At 46.7% G+C, this 22,426-nt stretch overlaps 1 protein-coding gene across 4 annotated transcripts in view; it reads right to left on the bottom strand.

Annotated features, from left to right (window-relative positions):
• Window positions 1-22,426, bottom strand: part of WNT5B (Wnt family member 5B) — a 75,328-nt gene that overhangs the window by 16,392 nt on the left and 36,510 nt on the right. For 3 of the 4 annotated variants that reach the window (XM_051784992.1, XM_051784993.1, XM_051784994.1), the window contains one exon: window positions 334-464. The exons of the other annotated variant lie outside the window; for it this stretch is intronic. In XM_051784992.1, coding sequence (XP_051640952.1) covers window positions 334-464 — 131 coding nt within the window. The remainder of the gene's footprint in view (window positions 1-333; window positions 465-22,426) is intronic. 4 annotated transcript variants of the gene reach the window in all.

The following is a 22,426-nucleotide window of genomic DNA, read 5'->3' as shown; positions in this document are numbered from 1 at the left end:
AGGGCTTTTGGCAGCGGGTAGGAAACCTTACCCATCCACTCCCTACGCATTCCCCACATCCTAAAGCCCGGACGGCATTTGAGCGAGCCCGTACAAAAGGAGCCCAGAAATGCCTGGAAGGAGAGGGGCTGCGTCCCACGTCTCCAGAAACTGGGCAGGGACAGTGGGAGGGGTGGCGGGGAACCTGGAAAGAAGCGAGCTGCTGCGAAAGAAGCCCGGGAGGCAGGGAAGCTCCCGCGGAGAGCGCAGGGCAGGGAGCTGCCGCACCGCCCCGGACGGTCCCCGGACCCCGGCCCTGGGCGGACAAAGGCACCGCCGGCTCCCCTCACTTACCACCAGGAGTTGGCGTCGGCCACCGGCGAGGTGCAGCTGCAGAGGAGCGCGGCGGCGAGGGCCAGCCTCGGCCCGGTCATGGTGGGCTGCGGGGGCAGCCCCCGCCGAGCCGGCCGCCGGGACGGGGCGCCCTGCGGAGAAGTGCCGAGGAGAAGCCCTGGAGCGGGGCCTGCGTGCGGCGGGGGCGCGGCGAGCACAGCCCGGCTGCCGCCCCCTCCCACCCAGCAGGACCCTCCCCCGGCCGCCGCCTCCCGGGGGCTCCGGCGGCGGCCCTGCCTCCCGCCCGCCCCCGGCCCCGGGGCAGGGGCCGCGCTGCCGGGGCCCCGCCGGCACCGCCCGGGGCTGTTCTCGCCCCGACGGGCGTCGAGAGGGACTCCCGGAGCCCTCGGGCCGCCCCCGCCTTGGGCGCGCCCGCCGGTGCCGGGTACCCCGCGGCCGCAGGTGTGCGGGAGCCGGCGGGGCACATCAAAGCGCCGCGCCGGCCCCGCTGCCTTTGTAATGCAGAGTCGGCTCGGAAATGAGCTGTGCCCCCTCCCCAAAACGGCCTCCCGAGGGGCCTCACGCCACGGACCCGGCCCCGCGCCCCGGGTGGGGGGTCTGCGAGGCTCGGCCGGGCCGCCAGCGACGAGCGCAGATAGGGCTGGCACCGGAGTCTAATGGCTTTATGGGCAGGGGAGGTGGACAGGAGAAAAGCTTCAAAGGCTCCTCTTGTCCAAACAATCTCTCCCTTCCCCACTCGACCCACCGGCAGCTCCTCAGCCCTGTCTCCCCCAGACACCGGCAGAAGGCAAACGCAGGCATCCCACACTGTGCGGGTACTAGTAACAGATGCTCCTCACACCCTGCCTCCCTCATACCGCAGGGAAACAGCCACCTTATCACGCCATCCACACCACTGCTGCTGCCTCCATCTCTGTGTGGCTTCCCGCTGTCCTACCCTGTGCCACATGGTCTCCACCTCTCTGCCATGGAAAAATGCCCCCCCCTCCTGCCCCACACAGTGTCCACACCAGGCCTGGTGTCCCCCCAACTCTGCCCTGCAGCAGTGGCTCCCCAAAGGCAGGCTGAACTTGCAGGTCCCCCCCAGGCTGCGGCCACGGTGTTCGTGGTCCAAGACATGCAAGTGCCCAGCCTTTCAGTCTGCCTCACGAGCAGCACCCGAGACATGAATCACCAGACTCGGCAGCTCAGACCACTGAAGTATATTTTTTATCGAATTCCTCGCACCCGCCACGGTGGACTTGCTGTGTTTGTTTGCAGCACGCTTCGCTTCCTCCCCCATCCAGATGTGCTGTACCTGCAGCTGGTGGCCCATCTCACCTGGCAGGCAGATGTGGGGCTGCAAGTGCCAAAATTAGCCTCGGGACAAAAAAGCCTTGTGTGACCCAGAACCTTGGTGGGAGGGGAGTTTTACTGCCTGGGCACAGCAGGATCCACGTCTGAAGAAAACAGGGTGACTTTATTCACATCTTCTATATCCTCCCTTCTCCTCCTCCCACAGCCCCGAGCCTGACGGAGGGATGCCGAGGTGTATGTGTGTGTAGCCACGCATACATGTTTTGGGTCTGTTTCTATAGGGAATAGACAGAATGGAAAGTTTATCTCCGTGAGTCTGGGGAGGAAGGAAGTTGTGTATGGATGAATGGCTTTTCCATGACAAACAATGAGTCTGCACAGACATGGTGTGATGTCACCTAAAGAATTTCCAAGCCAGCCTCAGATACAGAAAACCTTTTCGCTGGCAGAGATGAGAGCCTCCCACCTTTCCATCTCACCACAGCCAGAAGGAAGAACTAGGGCAGGGGGAAAAAAATAAAAGCCCGTGCTGTCTCACACACACACACACACACACACACACACACACACACAAGGCATGTGCCATGTAAATAGATGACATGATGGGAGAAGTGCATCTCCAAGCTTTGCCCTCACCAAGTCTCCTTGCGGATTCTGAGAAAGGAGTAAACCATGGCGAGCCGCCCGGGTGCCTCTCCCAGCCAGGAATGTGAGACAGCACCAGCCGATGAGGCAGTTCCACAAATACAGGTGATGTCAATGTCCGTGTTTGTGTGAGCTTCTCCAAGCACATGTGCACCATCGCAGCACTCCGTGGGACAACACGGACACAGCACCATGCAGTGCTGCACTGGTGGTCCATCACTGGCACTGTGGCGTGGTGGAAAAAAAACCTTTCCAGCCTGGGAGATGCTCACGTGAAACTTGGGTCAGAAACGCACGGCATTAATTAATTAAATATCTCATTTTAAGTATTAATATGCACAGGCAGCCGATGATTAACAACAGCAACGTGTTGTGAACACTGCTAGTAGCAACCTGACTGCCAACAGGCACAAGCAAGGCAATGATCTTATTTTGAAACATGAGACATAAGTATTGCCGTATGGGATAAGATCGCTTATCCAGCCAACCTAATATCCTGTCAAAGGCAGCAACTAAAGGAGCTGCTTCATCAGGAAAGGTCCGAAACTCTGAATTCTACCCAAAATCTGCTGCTGGTGAAAGCGACTGCCACTGAGCTCAGATGTGAATTATGGAAGCGAGTCCTTTTTAAGGTGTTGGAAATTATTTCTTCACTGGCTGTGTTTATGACTTCAGATAAAGTGATAATAGCAGGTGAGGCACTGCTGGAGGGATTTAGCCTCAGCCAGCAACTTCCAGACCGAAAGCTGCAAAGCACTTGGCTGGTGGTCCGAAGAATACAGTCTATCCCTTTTCCTTGCGCCTGTTTCTACTTGCCACCAAAATCTTGAAAGCAAGTTTTTGATTTTGTAAATAAAAAGCCTGGGTTATTTTTTAAGCCCAACTGCAGGGCCGGTTCAAACAGCTTTGTGAGGTTGTTTGCCAAAGCAGGGCTGGGTGGGAGAAGTCAGTGAAATTTAGTGAGGATGAGAGGTGGGGTGGAGCAGGGCTGCTGGTGGGCTGGGATGAAGAGAGTCAGTGCAGTATTAGGTGGGAGAGCCCAACCTCACCACAGGCACACCACCCTTCCTGGCCATCACTCCTTTCTACCCTTCACCACTCAAGTGACTCCCACCCCAAACCATCCCTCCCCTGCAGCAGCCCACTCACACCAGCTCAGACCGCTTCTGCTACATTAGGGGATGAAAGAGCAGTAGAAACAACTCCAAAACCAGGGGTTGCTCTTGCTTGTTGTGGAAAAAGGCCCCTTCCCCACCCCTTCCAGTGGGTGTGGATCACTCAAACAGCAGAATTGGACACTGGCTTGAGCACTGCATGTCTGATGCTTGCACACAGAGTGCTGAGGATCACCTGGGCTAAACAGTAAGCTGTTGCCTGAAAACGGGACATGAATCTCAACCCTCAGATTCATGTCTAATGCTCCCTTCTCAGAGGGCAGCACAGCAGCAGCAAGTCTGCATCTTCGTACAGCCTTGGCATTCTGCTGCATTCAACAGTCTGCTGCCCTAGGCAACTGTCTACTGTGTTGGCTGGCTGCCTAAAATTAGTACCTGTGTTTGCCTTTGTTCACTTTTCAGAGGTGACAACTGTGCACGAAGCATAAATTTACACATCCAGTTTCCAAAGTCACAGCAAAGCAGTTGGAGAGCTATCACCGCTTTCCCAATACCGTCCCTGCCGTGTTTGCTGGAGGGAAGCTGCAAGACTCCAAGAAAGGGAGGTCATGTCCATGAGATCATTTGCAAAGATTTGGCAGACCGTGAAAAAAGTTGAACCCTGGCTGGAAGACAGCCCTGGTAAATGAGAAAAGGAGAGTTACTCATGTAAATTCCTTGTCCACCCTTATTGTTTTTCAAAAATTTGGGATGTCCTCAAGTGTGACACAGATCCTTATCGAGTGCTATAAGGAGTGTTGAAAGGAAATGTGTCTTCCACATAACTCCAGTGATCCTCATTTCTGCAACTTTTCTGGTTTCTCCCAGGCTGGGGAGAACTGGACATACATTCTTCCTGTAATGATCAAGAGTGTCTTTCAAGTTCCTGTTTATTCTTGCAACTCAACTGTAGTTCAATGCTTGTTTTTAATGCCTTGCAATGTCCAGTGCATCCAGAAATATTTACTGCTCTCTCTGACATAAGACACTTACTCAAGATGTGAAAAATACCCACTGAAGCAGAGTCTCCTCTGCTTAAGGAGCCAGTAGAGATGCATTGCCCAATGTCATGGTTTAACCCCAGCCGGCAACTAAGCATCACACACCCTCCCGTTCACTCTCCCCCGGTGGGATGGGGAAGACAATCAGAAAAGAGAAAACCCATGGGTTCAGGTAAAGACAGCTTAATAGGTAAAGCAAAAGCAATCAAAACAACATGGGCAAAGTGAAACATGGAATTCATACACCACTTCCCATGGGCAGGCAGCTGTTCAGCCACCTCCAGGGAAGCAGCAGTCTATCACATGTTACTTGGGTTACTTGGGATGTCAGATGCCACAACTCAAATGTCCCCTCTTCTTCATTCTTCCCCCAGCCTGCACTGCTGAGCAAAACATCATATGGTCTGGGGCATCCCTTGGGTCATTTGGGATCAGCTGTCCTGGCTTTGTCCCCTCCCAACTCCTTGTGTAACCCCAGCCTATGCGGGGTGAGAGGCAGAGAAGGCCTTGACTCTGTGCAAACCCTGCTCAGCAATAACCAAAACATCCCTGAGTTACCAACACTGTTTTCAGCACAAATCCAAAACACAGCCCCATACCAGCTACTGTGATGAAAATTAACTCTACTCCAGCCAAAACGAGCACACCCGGGAAGGAGGGTTTCCATGTGCTGCTCGAAAGGGAATCCCTGCCCTTTGGTTCTGTGCCATGGGCCTGCTGTTGACAGCACCAAGAGATGTATCATAACATCCTGCTATACATCTGCTTCTGGCAGCCTGGCTTGGTTTTAACCATAGTTCTTACTAAGACTTCAGGAATCTCATTAAAATCACATACTTGCCCATTCAGCTGAACCAGTTTTAGAGGGAGTGTAGATTAAAAAAAAAAAGAAAAGAAAAGAAAAAAGAAATCACAATCACTTGAAGCTAAATTGCAGTCTTCACACAGAAACCTAAATCATCTTTTATCTCACCACTCCCTGACTTGTCTGGTTCTGTGCTGCTCCCCTGCTGCCAACCTGTCCCTCTCTCAGCACCGTACCACCATGTTGCTGTACTGGTGTCAACCTTCCCAGATCTAAATGTGTTAATTTATTTGTATTGCAATTATTACTTAACCTGCAACTGGAGCCACCTCCACAGGTCCAGACCCAGCTGAGGTGTTACAGAAGGTGTAACAAAACCTTCTCAAAGTATCCCAGCACATCAGTCTCTCATGTCTGCCCCTTTTGTCTTAACATTGCCTTGCCTCATTGAATTGTTACGCACCGTCTGTCTCCGTTGGAAGGGCAGATTATTCCTGCTCACATCCTGCTTGTTTCTTTTGGTACTTACAGACTCGGTTTTATCTCCTGATGTGCTCATGCACTACTTTTTTCTGCATCTCATCACCTGTCACCCCCACTGACAGATCCAGATTTCCTTTCACCACTACCTTGCCCTTTCATTTTTCCATGACTCCCCTGGCCAATGACATCCAGCCTCACTGTCACCAGGGCATGTAGTGCAGCAAATGCCAAGATATACCTGCCAGTCTCAGCAGACCCAGTGACAGCTGTCCCTGAAGTGCCTCACCAAGGAGAGCAAGAGTGGAGGGAGGTTGCAAGTAAAGCAGAAGTATTAGACAACAAAAAAGGCCATATACTAAATATTTTCACTTAAAACACAATATTTTCATTTAAAACCAGAGTAGGTATAAAGAATAGTGATTCTATGAATAAAACAGCTTCTCATAAATGAAAGATACAGAATATATTTAAAGCCTCATGAACGTTGTCATTTTCACCACAATATTTCACAACAGGCAATGAGCTCACCTGGGGCAAGACCATCTCACCCCCTACAAGAAAAGAAGCAAACTCCAAAGATAAACCAGAATATGGTCTCCTCCCTCTCAAGGGGATTCAGTGGTAGTTGTACTCTTACTGCAGATTAAATCTCAGTGTTGAGCCAACCTGGTCCACTGAGACCTGCACAAGATATCCCAAAGAAAAGTGCAAGAGACTCAGCAGCAACCCGTGGAGCACCTCCAGAAGCTGCATGTGCTGAAACAAAATTGATTTTGATTTTTCAAAATTAAGAAGCAACATAGACCCATCCCTGTAGGTATGCAGTTGTCTGGAAACTCTCCATATTTATGATATTCCCATGGACAGATCCAAGCCATCCAGTTCCCTTTTCCATGAGAACTCTATTTGCATGTTGGCAACCTCAGCTGAGAGCCAGAGCCTTGAACCAGGACATGTCTAGCCCAAATTTTGCACTTCTTGTTCCCACGACTACTAGAATACCAGGATTTCTGGGGCTGCAGGAAATCATCCATAATCACAAACTGAAACCTTTTTACCTCCTTTATTTATATGGGAAGGTCCCACAAGAAATTAGACCAGCTTCACTATGTGTAATCATAATCTAACAAATCACTAGATATATATACTTGAAAAAAGTATCAAACATTATCCTCTGCTGACTGTCCAGCGGCTTATTTAAGATGCCCACCATGTCACAGCTTACTTGCCAAAGAGACACTCCATCTCCTTCAATTGCACTAACAATTCCATCTTCAGAAACTGTTCCCCAGGCCCCCTCGAAGGAGCCATGGGGGGGCAGGTTGAAACACAAGCTCAGGAAGGATTAGGAAGCTCACACTGCTGCTCCCCCAACATCACGGGTTTCTAAGAATGAAAGACTCCAACCCTTAAGGCCATCTAGCTAACACCTTCCCAAAAGGTTAAGTTTACACAGAGGATTAACCATCCTAGAGGGGAATAAGACATGAGAAAAGTGAAAAGGAGAACGTACATCCCTTCTTTATTTGTTTTTCTGCGAGCTGGTTTGTTACCTGCTGTAGCTGACGGTGGCACAGATCCCCCTAGCAGTGACAGGAGGGCAGCCCTTGTCCTACTGGAGAGCTGATGCTGGCTGCAGGATTTACCTGAGAACTCTGGACCCAGATTATGGCAGTTCCAAGCACGTACACCAGCCCTCCTTGAAGGTTAGGAAGGATAAAAGCACAAAGTTCTCTGACAGCGTGAGCAAGGAGGCAGCGAAAGGCAATCCAAGTCAAAGCAACTCCTCTGCAAAGCTTTAACAACAGACCAGGGGATGGAAACAGCTGGATGACTTTAAGTGTTCTCTTCTTCACTCTGATCTCGCAAAGCAGGGAGCATCCTTCATCCTCCCTAAAGGGGTGTTTAGCTCCCCCAGTCCCAGTGGAGTCATTCCAAACCGAGAAGATTTATGTCTCTGCATCTCACAGGCCTCATTTTTGCTCCGAATATATATTCCTTCTAGTTTGTTCCATGCTCTGTAATAGTTACATCAACTGGCAAAGAAAATCAAATATTTAAAATACAGTTAAGCTGCTGTTGCAGTGGTTCTTAACTCTCCAGGAGTGAATGACCAGGGGAAGCAGGGAGATGCGTGGTTACTGCCCTGTCTTGGACATTCAGCTCCTCAGTGTAGGTCACAGGGACTGGCGTCAGACTGAACTGGATCAATAGCCTCCTGTCAGTTAAATCATTGCCAGCAGAGCTTGACACATACATTTCCAAAGGAAATAGTAAGCCATTGGAACTAATTTATTATAATTTCTCTCCTTCCTGACATCCTTCAAAGATGTTCTTATAAAGTCCAGTCTTATGAAAATAATAGTAATGACCAGCTCTTCCTCCACTCTAGGATTGCAAAGCAAGCACATAAACCCATACATTAGACCTCACAACACTAACAGCCACTATTTTTCCCTCACAGAAAGAGAAAGAGAAGTGCAGGATGGGCTGAGTAGCAGGCTCAAAACAATAAATCTGTGGTGCAGATTTACCTCCATTCAGCAAAGAATTAAACCAGGTGCCTGAAAGCAAGTATACTTATTTTTTAAATCTACTTGCTTTTTTCAGTTCTTTCAACCATCAAATACTTCTGCCATCAGTTAAGTGTTGTTCCTGCTCAAATACAGTGGATTTAAGTACAAAACATTTTGGGAATAAGGCACCAGTGTATCAATTGTACCAGCTTCATAGTTTTCACAAAAAGTTTCCAAACTATACAAAAAACATTTTTCAAGCCTTCTTACTGTGTTTGAATATTAAAATATATATATGTATATATATAAGGTTGAACCACTATAAATAAACCCCTGACTATGTCAGAAGATTACACTGATTTAACCAATTTCAGAACTTATCTTTTATATTGTCACGCTTCAGTGAAGGAATTTCCTGTTAATTCTGGATGCAACAGATTTAAGCTAAACCTGTTCAAACTGTCTGGGGAATAGATTGCATATACATTTGTACCAAAAAGAAGATCATTTTATATCTCAACTTTGTTCTAGCACCAATCACATATGTGGAATTTTAACTGCAGAAAATAAAGGTATCCTAATTTTGATCTTGACTGGTATTATAACATTATTACCTACTTAAATAAAGAGCTTCCAGATATAAATTTTCAGCAACATGTCCATCCATGCAAAATAATTTGGAAGAGTCCTATCAGTATATCAGTATTGTGTAGGTTAGTTACCCTTTAAACCAAAAGTAAAGCCTTTGAAATTAAGATCTACATTCATTTAACTGGACTGTTCAGTTAAATCACTGCATTTTTTTTCTTTCTAAGTTGATAAGGTCTAATATCAGGAAGAAGGCGTTGTGCCTCTTTTCAGTGACACATCATATGATACCATATGTAAGGTCAGGAAGCATCTTGAAAGCCTTGGTTTATTTGGGGTCCCTACTCTGTCTGGCATCTTACCATGCCAAAAGCTGTGACTCTTTCTCTAATTTTCAGTCAAAATTTATTCATGGTCAGCTCATGCCCATTTGTTCATGCGCCAGTTTGTCCCTTAAAGCTCAGGATGCCAAAGTTGAAGCTGGAATCTGACAATATGGTTCTGCTGGCAGCATTACCAGGGTAATAAAGACCCTTCTCTCCCTCCCTGGGGGCTCAGCCCTGTGCTTCAGGACACTGCTCTTTCAAGGTGCAGCCCACTGACAATATAAGTAGTTAAAAAGATTATATAACGAGTTAAAAAGATTCAAAGTTAAACTTACAAAAAGAAAATACCAGGGTTTACTTCTTTTTAACTGCCTGGACTGGGAATCAGAAGCCTGGTGGAGTGGGGAAGGCTGTGCCATGGCAGTACCACTGTCCTAGTTAGAACAGCTGGGACCAGTTCATCATTGTATAGGGTGTAACCCAAAACTGTGTATTCTATAGCCTTCCATGCCATTTCCCAGGAACTGTTATCAATGAACCATTTACACCATCTGCCCATAGAGCCTGACTCCTCAGGTTATAAACTGGGTGTTAAGAGGCCTGCTCTTGTCCTCATGCCCATTGAGGAACCCCCTGCCCTGAGAGAGGTACTGAGCATTCCTGCCTGAACTAGAGGATATATAATCTTGGAGTCTTGGAACTTTTGGAACCACTTGTGGGATCCGGAGGAAGACTGCAGATCATTGCTCTCAACCAAACTGCAGACCACTACTCTCAACCAGACTGAGACCATCACTCTCGACTAGACTGCAATCACCACCCTTGACCAGACTGCACCAGCACTCTCACCAACAGGTTTTCCCCTCTCCTTTTACTTTGGACTCAGGGGAGCCAAAGAACACCACTCTGTTCATGCCCCAGGGTGCTGGGTTATACATTTGGGTTTTGTGGATTAAAACCAATTGTTTGTCTGTATAATCGTACTTATTGCATTATTTTATTAAATTGTTATTCTGATTTACAATCTCTCTTTTGAGTTGAGTTCATTTCCTCTGCTGGTTTACCTCCAAACCAGCACAACCACCTTCTCCTGAGTTAAATTCTCCTGAGTTGAAAGAGATGCATTGACACTTCCAGAAAAGTAGTATTCCTGGGGATATTTTTTGATTGTGGATCCATTCCCTGACCAGTTTCACAGCTCACTACCACAGGCTGAGGGCACAACTGCACAGAGGGTGAACATCAGCCTCCTGGACAGGAACTACACAAAGCTGTGATGCTGCCAAAGCCCCTGTGTTATCAGGGCATGGCCTGAAGGGCAGGAACATGGTAGTAAAAAGAAAAAACAAATTAAATCTAAGTCTTAAAAAATTCATAACAAAGCATTAGTTTGAAAGATGTCTCTGTGTAAAACAACCTGGTTTGTAACAGATGAGGTTTTCCAGTATTTGTGCTAGCATTTGCTGCTTTGTAAATCCTTCCCTGAGCAGAAAGAAAAAACCAAATACCCTAGAAAAGTTACTGAAACTGCCAGTGCACTTTACTTAAATTTATTCATTTTCACTGACTTTGAATTTGCCTCAGTTTTCAAAGCATATTATATAGATATTTTAACTGCCAAAGCTATCCAAAAGCTTTCCAAAAAAAGCTACACTTTTTTCCTGCTTCTCTCCTCAACACGAACTCTAATGTGACATTTTTGCTGGTGGTACAGACACTAGAATAGCATCCATCTTCTCCTCCCACAGCTCTGCTTGCCCAGCAGGGCTAACGAAAATCAAAACTTGCTTTACATCGACACAGCCAGTGCAAGCTGTCACCAGACCTGCTTTCCACCCATGGCGAGGCTTTCTGAGCACATCCTGCACTCCACCGGTGGGGACCTCATCCTCCAAAGAGCTCAGCCCACACCAAGGCTTCAAAACAAGGAATCAGATTTCAGAGGTGCCTGTGGAAAACAGTGTTTTTCCTTTCCTGCTTTTGACATGAAAAATGTTGTAACCACCAGGAACATAACTCCAAGGGGTTAAATTATCTGGAAAATGTAGGTGCTTATCTAACACCTCATCTACTCAGAAAGTAGTGTACAAGCCCAGGAATGACTGACAACTGAGAATTTGCCCCTAAGCTGTTCTGAGAGCCCAGATGGTAGTACCCACATTTTGCAGCCCTTTAAATATGGATTTAAAAGTCACCATTCCCATAGCAGGTGCAGCTGGGCTGGATAAGTCTACCCGATTCAGATCATGATGATCCTGCAAAGGCACTTGGATATTCTGACTTCTAATGCCAACCAGTTTTTCAATCCAGTTTGTTATCAAGAGCTGGGGAACTGCAGGACTTGCTTCTTTTGACGCAACTGTGGGTTGATGTCATCTTTGAATGATCACACACCTACAGCGTCAGATGGCGTGAGATTGTCACCAGGTCTCAGAATCACACCTGAAGAAGGAAACAAGTATCTACTGACTGATTCTCATTCCTGGTGAAAATTCGGGTATGTGTATGATCACACGCTAATTTATCAGAGGGAAGGGTGTTTTCCTTGGAAGCAAGCAGTGCTTTAGCCTCTCCTGTGGCCAAACTTTGCCCTGGGCACGGGGTGGACATCAGGCCAGGTGCCCTGCAGGGCCAGCCTGCCTCCCCTCCCTGCTCACACCTTTATGCTAATGGCATTCTTTGGCCATATAACGCGTGGCACTTAAATTGCTCTGCGCTGGCATTTCCAGCGAGGAGCACGTACGGAGCCGACAGTTTGGCACGAACAGTCCTCACAGCTCCACAGTCTGGAGCTCTGCTGATCTAGGCAAGGTGGGGATCTGACCCTGTGTCTGGTGACTGCAGCAAGGGCTCAGGTCGGGACCTTGTCTTCCCAGCACCGCTGCTGATTTGCTTACCCATCTTGTTTTGGTCATAACTGACTGAGACTCTGAAATTCAGTTCCTTCATCTGCTGGGGGAGCTAAATTTATTTCAGGACCAGTATTGTGATTTTGCCTGTGGACACCATGGTATGTTACAGGCTCTAATGCATTTAAAGATCCTTCAGTGAAAACATGTAAATACAGTTATTATTAAGTGCATGATCACACTAAACCTCAGGCAGAACTCACCAAACTCAAGAGAACAGTCTATAGGAGATGGCTTTCTTTCAAAAAAAAAAAGTATGTTTATTCTTCCCTTGAAGCTAATGGGAAAACACATATCCAGGGGGTTAAGTTCTTCCAACTGCCACTCAGATAGAGAAAATTTAAATTATCTATTTTATGCTACAATCCAAAGAGATTCTTTCCCCATTACCTTGAACATATTTATTCTCTCTGGCAACATGCTATTGAGTAAGTTGACTAGACAGGACTAAGGGATTTCTGTAGGTGGAACAGATGTACATCTGGAATGCAATCTTTGCCTTTTTGGACAAATACAAAGTTCTTGCAATGAAAAATGTGTTTGTCCTGCAAAAAAAATCCCCAGTGTATTTGCAGAGGAGATAGGGATTGCTCTTCATGCAGGAGGGAAGCATGTGCTGCATAGCACAGATGGGTTATGTGCTTGCTTGCAGGTGTGGACCTCAGAGGGCTGGTGCATGAGGATATGTGCACCCATCCCTGCAGTGGGCAAGGTGTAGGAGGAAAGAGGGAATTGCCTGAGTCTCCATACTGCAGGGAAAGCAAGAAATCCTATTAAGGATTTATGCTGTTCCAGCAAAATAACTTCCTCACTTGAAGCAGGAGCCAGCTTTTTCATTGTCTTTGCCTCACTCGTGCTGACAGCGTGCAGCTCCTCGGTCAAGCCCGGCACCAGTTTTGCACTGAGAGATTCATCATTAGGAAATGGGCTACCAAGGCTCCTACTCCTGCTCTCGGTCACAATTTCAGTTGCCTTTGAGGTGGATTTCCAAGACTTTGAGTGAACAGCCCTCATGTTGCTGAACACTCACAGAGTGAAAGCAGTTATTTACTACATGAATGGGTTTGAAAATCCAGTGACGTGCACGTTCAAAAATATGTTCTAGGGAAGGCATGTATGGGAGATGTCTGAGGAGACATTTGTGCGTGGTGTGTGATAATTATAATATGTTTTCATTTACATAGTGTCTCCTCCACACACAAGGGGGGAATGCAACAAAATGTAACTAAAACCACATATCCATACAAATAAAGGGAGAGAGAGTGTTTCATACAAAGGTTAAACAAAAAAATCTGTTTAATGTCACTTTGGGGATTATAGGAACCAGAGTAAAACAAACATCCAGAACAAACTTTGAGGGGTTGCTTCAGGAAAAGCACATGTGTGAGTGTGTGCCATCACATCTGCATATTCAATATGTCTTGCTGGGACAGCTCAGGGAAAATAGGAAGCTGGAAATTTTCAGTGTGGGAATTAGATGGAAGAATGTGAACCATTCTAAACAAAACACTGCAAAGTTGCCAGCTGACTTGCTAAAATGCCAGTGCTCTCTAGGATCCCTTGAAACAGAGCTGAGGACTGGCCTTGCCGTTCAGGGAGTGGGTAGGGAGCCAGGAGATCTGGGCTGTATTCCTGGCCCTGCAACAAACCCAGCATGTGACGCTGGAAAGTCATTCAGCTCTCAGTTTCCAAAAACCGATTTCATGCCTATACTTCTGGGCACCTAGCGTGAGACAGCATGAGCCCAAACATCCAGGATTTCAAACAAAGTTAAGCTGCAGGTACTAACTTCCCATCCATGAAAAACACACATTTTGGGACTCAGTTTCATCACGGATGCAACAGGGCTAAAACCTGCAAAGCAACCCAAAATGCTGCAAAGCTCCAGGTGTTACACGATTACAGGACAGACATCTCATTTTGCCAAAGGAGAGGTGCTACAGGTATTTAGTTACCTGTTGTCTCCCACGTCCCGGTAACAACTGTCATTCTATAAATAATTTCAGAGGTTTCAATACATCTGAAGACTTTTGTTTATGTTTCCTGCTTCAGTGCATCAAGGAATAATCTTCTTACGAAAGGATTCACTGTTCCAAAAGGAACCTAAAGAATACAGATCAGGACTGCTGGCAAAAAGTGTGGAACAAGAGTAGGAAAATACTAGATCTCAAGGGTGAAACAGTGGAAAGAAAGAGGCTTTTCCACATAATTTAGTCAGCATATATGCTGGGGAAAAGAAAAAAAAGCAGGAGTAAAAGCAATATTTCTAGCTTACATTTTTTTTTCTGTGCACGCACATTTTTTAAAAAATTTGGAACCATCTGAATTTAAAAAAAGTTGTGTTCTCATTGTACATGACAGGGTCTGGTCACAGAGGAGATTAATTTACATGATACTGTAGGGAAAGGTTTTGTGTTTTTTTTTTAATGAACAGTGAAGTTGAAAGAACTATCGTCAAACACAGATCTTGTTTTTACCAATTTATATTTTCACCTCCGACCTGGTGAACTCTATACTTTCTTCCTACCCTGTTTGTGTCTGCCCTTAATTTTAACCCCACATTTCCAGAGAGGATTTTCAAGATTTTTGTCATGCACAGGTAGATAACACATGTTGGTAAATTTGGCTGTTTGAATGGGGTTTAAGAGTGTCCTCATGTACCCAAGAACAGAAGCAAGAACACAAGCAGTCTCTGAAAGGCACCTCCCTTTGCCACCACTTTTCTGTGCATCCACTAGTTGAACCAGATAACTTTCAGAAAATCAGGGGAATTTAGCACCAACAGTTTTCTGCACTGTTATTTCTAGGAATAATACATTACAGTAGTCTTCCTTTGGCCAGAAGCAATCAAAATCCTCCACAAAGTATAAAATTGTATTTTGTATCTTTAGCCTGCCTTCTTTATAAAACTGCATTTTCCAATTCTCACCTGTAGTTTTGCTGGGCTCTAACTGTGAATCTGATTTTCACAGCATGTTTCCAAAACAGCACTGCACAATTTTTCAGTTTTCCTCCAAGAACTTACTTTGGAGCCGACGCTCATAGGGCAGGTGACATAACTTTGTCCAATTCAAGGAACTGCCAATTTTAGAATGCTATTTACTATCTGAAAATGTGCTGGTGGCCACAGGCCAGAAAGGGAGGAGTTAAAAGTAACATTGTGGTAATCCATGGGTATAAAAATCTTGTGTTTTAAAAAACATCTGTATCCTCCCCAAGCTGAGTTTACCTTCTTGTGAGGTTACCTCTCACTCTCACTATCAAAAGAATATATGAATTTTGTCCCTGGACCTCATCCCTGGGGCCCCATGCAAGGCTTGACTGGAGATGGATACACCCAGGTACTGATGCCTTATCTTCCTTGCAGCTTCAGACAGCGAGGACAAGAAGAAGCTTTGCTGATAGCCAAATAACCCTTGCTCACAAGCTGACCAGTATTGCTACATCTGCCCTGACTGCATGGAAGCCTTTAGCAGAGGGGAGGCTGCACCCACTTTTCTCCAGCCTCAGCCAAACCTCAGAATATCTCCTCCATCCCAGGCTGAGTGGGCTGGCTGTCAGTTGAGCTACACACACAGAGCATCCATCCACCTCTGCTGGGTTTTGGACTAAACAGCTGTTACAAAGGAAGATTTCACAGAGCTGCTGCTGTAACAGGTACCACACAGCATGTCAGACACACATGTTTCTGCTGTGACTGCAGGGGCTGCCCCTTTTGGATCAAGTTGTAGAGGTCTCAGAGTTCAATCCCCAGGAATGGCTTATGAAAGCAATTACCACCTGAAAGGTCTCTTTGTTTTTGTGCCACTGCTTTTAATAATAACGATTGCATCAGATATTTTCTGCCATCTCGATCTTCTTTGGTGCTGCTAATAAAGAAATGACAAAGCCTAAAACCTGAAATAGCACCCAATGCAGTGAACTGCAAGCACTAAGGTTTGAGGTTTTACATCCTGCCCTCCCAGAGCACTTTCCCTTTGATGATTTTAACCATTGAGTATCAAGCTCTGCATAAGCCATGAAGGGCATGACATGCACGGCCGAGTCAGAGAATCGCCCGCGGGCAGGGGCCCAAGTGCCTTGCTCTCAGCACAGACAGTCCTGCCCCACAAGAGCATGTGCATGACAGGCACATGGCATCCGAGGGCAGTTGCCTGGACAATAATATATTGCTTTGATTCTCTAAGCAATCCTTTCATTTATGCTTGGTTCAATCTGTTGCAGCAGCAACAGTTGCTGGCCAATTTAATGGCAAAACTGGGAACATAATCCAGACCTCCCACGCTTTACATCCTGCGACCATTCCTCCTCATTTCAGCATAGTTATGTTCTCGTCAGCTATTGACTGACAAGTAAAATTAAGACCTGAAGAAAATACCCAAATCCCAAAGGCTCAAATTTATAGTTGGAGTCTGCACTGAGACATCAGCTCTGAATTTTGCCCCGGCACCCAACCACATATTCACAGTACATTGTATTTTGAATAAACCATCCCTGACACCAGGAAATACACGGCAGATGAGAATTACTTTGTGCAGGTTGAACCACATAATCCTGTAGCACCTATCAGAGACAAGATACCTGCAAAGTACAAAAACCCCACCATTTTTTTAAGGAAAGCTTCATAGTGACCTAATCTTCACAACAAAGCTCAACAGGTTACAATTTGCAAATGACCCTCAGATTAGTTACATTTTCTTTATAATCTCTGGTAAAAAAAAATAAAAATATCACAACCAAGATGAATTCCAAAGGGAATCCATTCCCTATTCTGATTTATATATGTGTGTATGGGTGTGCACAGATATGTGTATATGCATATAAATATGCACATTACACATCCATTCTGCCTACACTTAGATGTGTAACTCTTAATAGAGATCTCTGTCATGTAATTACTCGTTGCATTTACAGAAGGGTTCATGGGGATCATTTTTGTTTTATGTTCAAGAAGAAAAGGAACCTCTAAAACACCCCAGGGCAGCTTCTCTGACACCTTCCTAAACCCAGAAAAGCTTTTTAGTAGTAGTCAGGAGTCCAGTCAGTGCAAAACTCTGACGAGCAGCATGTTCTCTCCACAAGTTGGCACCTCATTTTGCTGAGCCATGTCAGAAGATGGTGGCTTAGGTGTCACCAATGCAAAATCACAGAATCATTGAACAGTTTGGGTTGGAAGGGACCTTAAAGGCCATCTAGTCCAATCTCCCTGCAATAAGTGGGGACATCTTCAACTAGACCAGGTTGCTCAGAGCCCTATACAACCTGACCCTGAATGTTTCCAGGGATGCAGTATCTACCAGCCCTCTGGGAAACCTGTTCCATTATTTCACCACCCTCATTGTAAAAAACTTCTTCCTTGTATCTAATCTAAACTGATTCCTTCAGTTTAAAACCATTATCCCATGTCCTGACACAGGCCCAAAAGGACCCTTTTGGTCTCATTCGTACACAAAAAGAAAAAAGCATTCCCCAAATTGACTTTGAAGAAGTTCCACTAAACCAACTTTAAACCCAGTTTAAGACCAACCAACTTTAAACCCAGTTTAAGACCATGGGTTGCATGAGACTTAGTTGATTTTTGTGGATACCCTTCAAATATGATGAAGAAGGTCTGGAAAGCAACTTGTGAAGGACAACCGTAGCCCCCTGAAGTGTGGCTGCATCTGAGCAACCTGGTCTAGTGGGAGGTGTCCCTATACACAGCAGAGGGGTTGGAACTAAATGATCTTCAAGGTCCCTTCCCACCCAAGCCATTCTATGATCCTATCATTAGAATTTGAACCAGTTCCACACCAGCATTAGCTGAACTACTCATTGAACCAGCTGCATTTTTGGAAAGGAGAAATTTTCCCACTGTAGCTTATACTGTGTTGAAAGACTTTAAACTAAGAAGTAATGTAGTGGTGGGCTGGACAAAAGAGCTGAAAACCCAACACCAGCCAGTCACAGGAAATTAGCTAAGGGATTGTGTCAGGCTACACCCCAAAAGGCACCAGCCTGCAGCCTCTGCAACTGATGAGGGAGGCTGAAGCCATTCATGCCTTGCTTTTTTCAAAGGTTGGAAAGTAAAGCACCACTGTTTTAAATGAAAATACTTTACTTTAGGAATTAATTTAAGGTTAAACGGATCAAAAGAGAGAAAAGGGTTAGCAGGGCATAGGCTTTACTGTCCAAGGGTTTTTGTGTCATTTCTATCCTGCATTCTCAGTGACCACCACCCATAGGCAAAAAAAAAAGCCAAAGGCTAAAAAGATTCCTGTGGGTAAATTCACAGGTTTTCCATTCCACAGCTGAAGCCATGAAAATGCAGAAAGCACACGAAGTAGGGTGGCAGAAGAAACGGAAGGATAGGGAAGGATTCTGTTATCTGTTAAATGATCAATCTGAGCCAAAAGTTACCCTGCAAATGGACAGGGAAAAGTAACAAACAGGGACAGGCTGAGATGGGAGCTGCAGAGGGACCTAGTGGATGTTATGCCCAACCACACAATAAAAGATACAGGACAGACAACAGCGCAGCTTTATCAGCAGGAATCTCTCGCAATCGCAGAAGCCATGAGTGAGTTATGTGGATCTTCCTGAACCCCTGCCAAGCAAAACCGTCCGGCCTCCACTGAACACCGGTGTAATTGGGGAAAAAAAAAGAACGAAACGTTTCTCTGGCAAGTGGTTTCAAAAAGAGAAAGCGGCTGTTGGGAGCTGCTCAAAGGGCTGGAATGCTAGAGACAGTTCCAGGGAGACGGATCAGCCATCAGAGTGTACATGAGACAGGCAGGGATTTTTTAATAAAACGCAGTTTATCGCATGGTGATTACCACCTCCTATTTATATATATGAGATCATCAAAAACATGGCACATATTTCCTTACTCCTGGAAACACAAAGTCAACTGAACAACCATGTGACAAATTGGCCCTTTTCATGCACTTTTACTTTGTCTTTCTAAACCTTTGTTTCCAAACATCTGTCACTTCGATTGGGAAATAAAAATCTACTAGAATAATAATTTCTGTGCCCACTCCCCCTTCCCCCTCAAACCAACCCCACAGTAGATTAGGATTATGAGTCCAAATTCCAGGCTGTTCCACTCAACATGTAAATCTTAATTGTTCACAAGAAATGACATATGCTCTAAGTATACAACGTGTGAGAAAGAGAACTTCAGGGTCCCCAGGAAATGCATCATCTATTTCCAACCTTTGCCGGTTACACCCAACAGGCACTTGAAGGCACAAAGAAAAAAGTGTTTCAGGTAAGCTTTTATGCCTTGAAGAGAGCGCCTTTCCCTGCCCTCCTTCAAAGGCGGTTTGAAAGCGAAAGGCTTAGAGGGAGGAAATACCGCATTATTTCCATGGTAGGATTCTGCAGTTAAGTTTGGGATAATATGGTGAAAGACTTCATTAGCACTCTTTCAGAATGACTTGTATAACTTGCTTGTAGCTTTGCCAGTTATGAGTAATGCAACAATCATAAGATACACCAACACTACTTTTGTACCACATTTCCTTCACACGTTGCCTGATGTCTACTGGACTCAGCCTTCCTGTTATCCCACCGCCTTCAGAGGAGCAGTCCCTGCCAAGGCAAGCCCATGAGATGCTGCACCTTTCACCCACTCCTCACTTTTGGAAATTCTCCTTTTCAACTGCGATGGTCTACAACTGGTCTGAGCACAGCTGGCCTGCAGTGCAGCTGCTCAGAAAAATCTACTGCCCCTTATCTTCCTCTTACGAACTCGATGGTTAACCAACCCTCCGACAGCACGAAACTACATAAACAATGCCACAAAGATAACTCACACTGGCTGACACTGCACAGTCCTGTGTGGGGACTGCAGCTCCTGCAATCCCTAAAACTGGGTCTACACATTGCTGGATCACCCAGGAGTAGAAATTTGGTCGGGATTGGGCCAAGGCATGTGATCGGGCTTCTGCTGAATGAGCCAGAGCGCACGATGCGGAGCCAACGCCAATTCTGCGCTGGCCGTACGCCAGCCACAGGGGTGCAGACGATACCTGATCTGGCTGGGGCTGCGTGCAGGGACACCTGAGCCGGCATAAAGTCTGCTAGTAAAAAGTTAACCTGTCAAAAACCGCTTGAATTAACTTGAGCAGGCAGGGTGAATGAATACCAGGTCAGCGCTTCACATCATGTGGCCACCCCATTTTTGAGCCAATAATAGGAGCTGCACTGCTGGCTTTTCTGCATTGCCAAACCACAGTCTGATGTCGATAGTGATGCTTTATATGCATGGGGATCTTATTGCAGGATCAGGGCCTCAGAGTCCTTCAACTCGCCTTGCCTCTGACTTAAAGCAAGAAGGAAAGAAAGAAGCAGAATGAAATCTAAACGTTTAACCTCTAAATAGTCAACAGGGTCTACTAATATGGAATTTGTACATGAAGATGGAGCCATGGGCATTTGTGTAGTGGATAAATTTAGATGATGATTAAAATAGAGCCTATTCCATCAGGTTAGTGAAAGCCTTGCTACAGCAAACACATCAGTAACTAGGCTGATTTGTGCAGTATTTTAATAATCCAAACAGTATTAAAAACGTGCCCTGTCGTGTTGAACAAATGTGAACTTTATTTTTTCTTTACAGCCCTCTGGCACAGAGGGGCAGTTCTGCTCTTTTGCAAAGCCTTACCTGATCTCTGGTACTTAACCTGGAACTTAACCCATTTTTAACACTACCACAATACTGCCCAGCGTTGAGATGTGCACAGTTACCATTACACGAGGCTAGAGACACACAGGAAATGTGGTTTTCAAACATTCTTTCTTGAAATTGCTGCAAATCACTGGAAATTGCTTGGCTTATGTAAGGACTTCAACTATTTTCAGGGCTAGTTCAAGGAGGACATTAGACGAAAGCCATTTTCAGATTTTCCATTTACCATTACAGACGCCCTAAAAGGGTCCACACAGAGATAGATGGCAACCTTGGCAGTTACCTAGATCTCTGAGCTACTTACAGCCATGCCCCTATTGTTCCTGCAGGCATGCCTGGACAGAGGGTTCCCAAATTTTGGCCCTCAAGGCTATTACACTGCCTCAAGGCCACCCCACAGACCACAGCAGAGAGGGCAAGGGCAAGGAAGTGGTCTGCTTTCCCCTTGGCACCTCCCACATCTGCATGAGCCCCTGTCCCTCCTCACAGGGCTCAGGGTTTCCAGAGAGTTTGAGGGATTATCAGGCAGCCAAACACAGCCCTTGGCAAACCCCTATGTGGAGGTGGGCTGGTGGCAGACACCGGGAGCTCACAGGATGGAGTGAGGGAGCATGGTGAGAGACTGAGCTGAAGTTTCAAGCTGTGCCAAGAGAGGTTCAGGCTGGACATTAGAAGGAATTTCTTCACAGCAAAGAGTGATTAGACATTGGAATGAACTGCCCAGGGAGGCGGTGGAGTCACCATCCCCGGTGGTGTTTAAGGAAAGACTGGACATGGCACTTAGTGGAGGTGTTTGGTCCAAAGGTCGGACTCGATCTCAGAGGTCTTTTTCATCCTAAATGATTCTGTGAAGCCAGGCTGCTGTCTGTGGCCCTTCCATCCCTGCCCTGGTGGGGACCTGTCACCCATGGGTGACAATGCAGAGCCACTGTGGCTCCTCTGCACTGACCAGGCGGGAAGGGGGTCAGGAATTAGGATTAGTAACGCATTAGGAAGAGCACTGCCAGCAGGTTGAGGGAGGTGATCCTGCCCCTCTGCTCAGCCCTTGTGAGGCCACATCTGGAGTGCTGTGTCCAGGTCTGGGCTCCTCAGGACAAGAGAAACATAGAGCTCCTGGAGTGGGTTCAGCAGAGAGCTACAAAATTGATTAAGGGACCGGAGTATCTCTTACAAGAAAAGACTGAGCTGGGCCTGTTCAGCTTTGACAAGAGGTGACTGAGAGGGAACCTCATCAATGACCATAAGTATCTGAAGGGAGAGCGTCAAGAGGACACAGCCAGGCTCTTTGCAGTAGTGCCAAGCAGCGGGACAAGAGGCAACGGGCAGAAACTGAAGCACAGGAAGTTCCACCTGAACAAGAGGAAGAACTTCTTTACTGTGCGGGCGACCATGCACTGGAGCAGACTGCCCAAGAGAGACAGAGTTTCCTTTACTGGCTATTCCAGAGCCGCCCGGACACACTCCCCAGGATGCGCTCAGGCACTGCCCAGCCCGAGCAGTGAGGCCGCCCCAGCCGGCCCCGCCCGGTGCCCGAGGCGGCCCCGGGGGCGCCCCCAGCGGCCGTTCGGGGCCGCGCCGCGGGCACGGCGGGGGCGCCGCGCGCGGGCCGCGCTGTTTCCAGGGCGACGGCTCGCAGTGTTCCGGACCGTACCATTGCGCAAGCGGCGCGGGGGGGGGTGCGGGCGGGGGGGAACAG

The sequence above is a fragment of the Manacus candei genome, unplaced genomic scaffold, assembly GCF_025592945.1.
Source record: "Manacus candei isolate 608988 ecotype Guabito, Panama unplaced genomic scaffold, ASM2559294v1 h1tg000018l, whole genome shotgun sequence".
Taxonomy (NCBI): domain Eukaryota; kingdom Metazoa; phylum Chordata; class Aves; order Passeriformes; family Pipridae; genus Manacus; species Manacus candei.
This window is presented reverse-complemented; position numbering and strand designations above follow the sequence as displayed.